Source organism: Phaethon lepturus, unplaced genomic scaffold (genome assembly GCF_000687285.1).
Source record: "Phaethon lepturus isolate BGI_N335 unplaced genomic scaffold, ASM68728v1 scaffold10711, whole genome shotgun sequence".
In the NCBI taxonomy this organism is placed as follows: domain Eukaryota; kingdom Metazoa; phylum Chordata; class Aves; order Phaethontiformes; family Phaethontidae; genus Phaethon; species Phaethon lepturus.
In genome coordinates this window covers 18,727-24,836 of record NW_010516969.1, presented here as the reverse complement: position 1 = coordinate 24,836, position 6,110 = coordinate 18,727, and the positions used below count along the sequence as shown (strand labels likewise).

At 44.0% G+C, this 6,110-nt stretch overlaps 1 protein-coding gene across 1 annotated transcript in view; it reads right to left on the bottom strand.

The window, feature by feature from the left end:
- Positions 1–2,163: 2,163 nt before the first annotated feature.
- Positions 2,164–6,110, bottom strand: part of RASAL2 (RAS protein activator like 2) — a gene marked incomplete at its 5' end in the record, with an annotated part of 22,170 nt that continues 18,223 nt past the window's right edge. Inside the window, one exon of the mRNA XM_010296231.1 lies at positions 2,164–2,328. Within this exon, the coding sequence (XP_010294533.1) occupies positions 2,164–2,328 (165 nt within the window). The remainder of the gene's footprint in view (positions 2,329–6,110) is intronic.

Here is a 6,110-nt window from a genome sequence, read left to right as displayed (position 1 = left end):
GCCAAGGCCTTGCTAAGAGAGATTCATACACGTTTTTCTTATACATCCTACAGTGCAGGAGATGCGGTCTCTGTGTTTATGCATAGTTAGTAATGTAACGTACTCGCACAATGATGCTTAACTGAAGCCTCGTAACACAAAAATAACAGTTAACATACTGTGCTCTGTCACAAGCTGCATTTGCCCACAGATGTGAGAGTCATATTTCCAAAGAACAAAAAAACCTCAACAACGACACTGAATTTGGGTCCTCAGTATTGCCAATCCTTCATGTTCCAGGCAACATGGGTCACTTCCAGGAAGTCAAGAAACTGGCTTAGAAACGCCTTCATTTTTAATGTAGTACAATTTTAGAGACTCAGAAACTATGGCCAGAAAGAATGATGAGATCATCAGCTCTGACCTTCTCCATATCCCAGGCTATACGATTTCAGCCAGGTACCTCCACAGCCACCTCATGAACTCATTCCTAATTGCAGCATGAGCTGCTTGCTGAACACATCCCACGCCGAGGCACCTTCCTGAGGTCCTGTCTTATTTTGAAGTCAACTTTTCCAATTTCTCATTTCCATAACTAGTTTGAATGGTTAATCACACTCACTGTTATTAGCATATTTCTGTAATTCAAAATTTCTAGTGCTGTTGCAATAATTTTATTTACTTTGAGAGTTTGGGGGATAGAAATGTATACCAAAAAGTGAAAGGGAAGATTCACACACTATTACTTGACTCAAGTGTATGGTGCTTTAGAAAAACCCTCAGACTAAATATTGTGGCATTTGATGAAATCATGAGAATTGACAATACTGTGTCATTTATTGTTATCTTTTACAGTTTGTGAATCTCATTATCTTCTGCAAGAAGGTAGCTTTGTAATTATATATGCATTCACATACAGCCTGTCAGTACGCTATGAAACGCAACCAAAAGTAAATGGAGGTGAAAGCTTTCTCAAAACTCCTTAAGAAAAAACTGGTGTGTACAGAAGTTAAAAAAAAACCACCTTTGAAAGTATCTGGAGAAAGGCAAATTTCAGTGGAAATGGCACGTCTTTTCACACAAAGGTGCAGAAAGCATCTTTCATTGGAACTAGACTGGCTAAGCTAGTGGCTGCAATGGTGAAACTGAACGAGAGTTAAAATACAGAAATCCTCAAGGAAAAAGGGAATTTTCCATACGGAAGTCTACTTTGCTGGGCACAGGCACCCTTCGGTTAGCCCTTTCCTCAGAGCTTTAACCTGGCTGTTCCCGATGGAGTGCAGAGAATGGATTCAGAGTGCCACTGCATGGTGCATAAAGTGGGGATTGGATAGAAATTTAAAAAAAAAAAAAAGTATTTACAGGTCTGTAAATTCTCAAAACAGAAAATATAAAACTGCATTAAAACTGGGATAAAAAAGAAAGAATCCTACCTTGAAAAACTGCAGATTCCCTCTGTCTGTCTGATGGGAAGCCTGCCTGTGTGCAAATGCAGGGAAACAAGCTTGCTGCTCCAAGTTTTTACCTTTTTGAAAAAGACTGACAATATTTTGCCAGAGTCCTACTGAAAGTAGGTGCAGGATCCAGCAAGAGCCAATTTTCCTGCTAAAACGTTTGCTATCGAGTTTGCATTCAATTAAAGAGCTAGAGAAGAGGGGAATAAAACCCGCAGATGAGTTTTCTTACAGAATTCATTTCACTACTATTTCACTCCACTCATGTACTTATGTCAGTCAGGCTGATATATACAGCTGCTGTCTAATGTAACCCACTGCTCATCTCTCTCACCCACAACACACATGCACTCACACTCCCCTCTTCCTCCTCCAAGGACTGCAGTGCTTTCAACAAGAGAAAAAAATAATAATAATAAAAATAGCAATAATTAAAAAAATCTACAGTATTCACTTCCTTTTGGTATATTACATCGGCATTTTCTGTACACGACCCAAGAGCTCCCACTATTTACACAGTGATATGGAAGGACTTGTTCTTGGGAGCCCGGTTCTCCTGGCCTTGAGTGGGGAATTAAAGCCCACCTTTCGGAGTTCCTCTTTCTCTTTTTCCATTTTATTAGCAGCATTATGTAAACCTGTAAGGGGAAGGGGGGGCTGTTTCGAAGGTTTCTTGAGTCTGCTCCCTCTTGCCCTTCTCCCGGGGAGACGGCCAGCAGCATCTGCCCCGTTAGCAGCTGCTGTTTTTGAATTCACCATTCTCCGTGATGGAAAGCTTGGTGGGATTGGTGGGGGAGATGCCATTGCGGACTTGCATGCTGTAGCGCTCCTTCACCTGCGTCAGGGCACTCATCAGCCGCGTGTTGGCAGAATCCAGGGACACGATCCGCTTCTCCTGCAACGAACACCCCACAAAGTCAGAGCTCCTTCACAAATGAAACGCCTTTGTCCCACAAGCCTGCTTTATGGGGAACTTCCAGGACCCGGGGCTGTGACAGTGTCTTCAGGTGGTTTCTAGGCAGAGGCGGCTTGGCTAACATTCTCTGGTAAGATGGGATGTCTGCCTCTTTCTGTTTTCTCGGGGTAACGTGGCCCCTGCCTGCCACAGGCTTTTCACAGGCTGGGCTGGCCCTCCCGGCCTTTTTGCATGATGGAAGGTGACAGTGAGTCAAACTGATCCAGTCACAGCGGCTTTATCCAGACAGCCTCCAACCGAGGCAGATGGGAATGTGGTATTTTGCCATGGGTGGGGCAGGGAAAGGGTGCTGGTGTTAATAACGACAATAGCCAATTCTTTTTTTTTTAAATATGTTAGAAAAACAGAAACAGGCAGCAGAAAATAAAGGTGGTGGAGGTTTCATCTGGCAGAGAAAAGTGCAAGTGGTATCTAACAGCCATTGTCTCTGTATTTTGCATGGAGTGCGCTCAGAATAAACTCATGGTATGCTTGAAATAAATAAATAAAAAAAAGCAGATACTGGCAGCCTGCAGTCAATGGCAGGAGTGAGGGTGCAATAGCAACATAGAGAAGAAGCAGCCAAAAGCTAAAAAACTAAGGGGTTGTTTGAGGTGAAGGGGAGGAGGGCAGTGTGGGTGGAGGGGGAGATGCCATCAACAGAACACAAAGAACAAACACTGAACACACTGCTCCTAGACCCATTCCAGCTCAGAGGGGCTCCCGGGCTCCAACGAATCCAGGGTTCCCACATCCCAGTTTTGATTCTTCCAGCACAGAAAGTGCTAGCCTCCACTTCCAGCAGAAGTATTCAGAAAGCTAAGGGATGTGTATTAAATTTATTAAAAAAAAACCAACAAAAATCCAATCCATCAACAAAACCCAGCCTACTAACAGCTAGATTATCTGCACTGGGATACAGCACTGGAGGGTCAAGCCAAAGAGTCAGTGGCACAACTGGAAACAGCAATTTTCATCTTCCCTCAAAAACAAAAAAACAATCCCACAGCCACAGAAAGCAGCAACAGAGGTGGCAACAGGTAAATATGCTCCCTGTGCTACCAGCTGATTGGCTTTTTTAGTTTGAGAAGGAAAAATGTCTAATTTACTTGAATGAAATAAGTTGCATGCAGGAACTATTCCCAGTCCAACGCACTGAGAAACAAAATGGAAGGGAAAAATGATGCACAGAAGGCACAAACATTAAGGGATAGTTCAGACATAGTGCTGAGGAGACCCAAGTGCTACAACAGCCCCTTGAGATTTTGGTCCCAGCACATCAGCTGTGTGGTACGTCAGTAATCAAGTCATGTTTGCTTTTCTCAGTGGGCTTCCCCACAGGGGTAAGCATTAGGATGCAAAAACAAAGCAGTATTTAAGTACTGCTTGTATTCCAGCCCTGAAGAGACCAAGCTCTCTACAGCAGAGCAAACGGAGGAGGAGGAGGAGGCACGAGAAATCAGCAGACTGTAGCCTGTCCTAGCGCTTGCCCTGGTCCAGTCAACACAAGCAAGGAAAATGGACAATGGAGGAGTTGAAGGCCTTAGCCTTTCCTCCCATGCTGAAATAAATCCTGTCAAACACAACTGCCTGAGCAGAAATGTGTTCTTCAGCAAGTTAAAGCTCCTCCTCCTCAGACTCAATTTCACCTGGAATAGATATTATTTAAAATTAAAATTTCTTTCCAAAGAATACAGCTTTCCAAAGAGTTAAAAATGAAAGGCTGGTTATTTTCTGGGACTGATGAGTGCTCACTACGCCAGTCTGCAAAACAGCTGGAAATCTACGCTTGGAAAATCAATCTTAAAAGCATGAGCTTGGTAAGTAGAGGCATCTTCTCACTCAAAGGAAAACACAACCTAACAAACATGCCTCTAACACACGTGAATTGGGCACAGGGAGCGGGAGGAGCTGGAATGGGTAGGAGGTCAGTGCACTGGGCCAGGACTGGGTACTGCTGAGCTAGAGAACTGATTGGGTTTACTTGCCTGTTTGAATTATCTCATCCCCATTTATGACCTGTAATTTAACACAGCGGAGATGTCACTTGCAATAGCAACTGGGCTAGTACTCTTCGCAGCTCCGCTGCTCCAAGGAGAGAGTTTAGCCAGACCTAGCCCCTGTCTCTGGCACCAGAGTGCACGTGAGGCGCTGCCCGGGGACAGTGCTAACGGCATGTGTACCAAGAACAAGAGTGTCCTTGTGCATGGGTGCGGTACTGGGTGCTGCACCTGACCACAAGGCAAAAGAGCAAATCCTGAAAAAGCATCTCGTGGTGATGTAACTAAGCACAAGCAGCCCAGGTTACTGCTGTTTCCTAGCAGCCATTTAAGTCTTCAAACAGGTGTGATAAGCAAGGTTCCAACACTCCACTCCAGAAATCTTGCTTAAAAAAGGACCTTTTCTTTTCTAGCTGCTGCTATGTCCCTTTGCCAAATGAATCACAGTCTAAGAAAAATCTTCCAAGTGCAACTTTGAGGGATTGCAACAGAACCCAGCAAACACTTGGGCTCCTCTAGTTGGTCTGTTCTGAACCTTTCACCAGTTTCCTCTTTCACTCAGGTACCCATGAAAGGGCAATGACAACTAAGCTTCCCCCAGGAACTGGTGGATGCTGAAGCAGTTAAGGTTTGCTGATGACCTTGCTTGCCCAAGTACCTAACAGCACTTTAAAAGCAAAAGGTGTCAGATTAAAAGAAGAATCATTAATGCTACTGTTTTGTCAGCCATTTCTACTGCAGGCAATAAATGATGCATGATTTGATCAAGTGTGATCAAGGACCACACCTTTCCAGCCCTGGGGGTTTGAAGCTTTCACAAGCCAGCAGCAGTCCCCTCTGCCAGCCGGTGACACTGGGGAACCAGACTGGCCCACTCTCTGCCTTGCTGATTATCTGAGATAACCACTTAGCTGAGAGTTATCTCCACAACCTCACACCGAGGCCAAGAACCTATTGGCACAGACAGGTAACAAAGGGGAGGGTAAATTTCTTAGCCAGTCACCACCTCTCAAATCCTACCCTCCAAAAAAAAAAATCACTTTTTATGAGTTTGCTCAGTGCTCCTTTCACCTTCTGGAGGCAGATGAAAAAGGCATCAGCTCCTTCAAAAACTGGGCTGCTGTTTGGATGGGCTGCCATTCCGTCAGTGCGTAACTGCAAGATGCCCTAACTGTCCCTTATCTGCAAAAAATGGCCCAGCACGTTCAACTTCTCCCAGCTTCCACTTGCCATACTCCTTGATCAGTTTGGAGGCTGCTGCACTGTTCCACCACCACCAAGAAAATATAAAATATAGAGTGACTGACTATATTCCTGTTCATTCTTCAGCACTGCACTCTCCCACTTTGTATTTTTAGTGCAAGTCAGAAAGGATTTAATCTTGAGCTGCATCTAGAAAGGGTGACTACACTGGTGTTTCCATGTACTGCATCTTGCACAATAGCTAGGAACTATATGTGATGGAATTCCCGTATGATTTTCTTTTTATTCTGCAAGGCTAGGTAACAGAAGTGCCATGTTATTTTACACAAGTGGTTTATTCAGATTAAATGGCATGGATCAAAAAATGCAGCTTTCATGAACAGTCTTTTCTGAAGAACTGTGGGAAAACGGGCAGAGGCAGCAGAAAAAACCAGAACTTTTCAAATTACTGAGAAGAAATCTGCTATAAATATGCTCCTAGTGTTACTAGGTTTTTAAAAAGCTTTTTTCTACTTTATA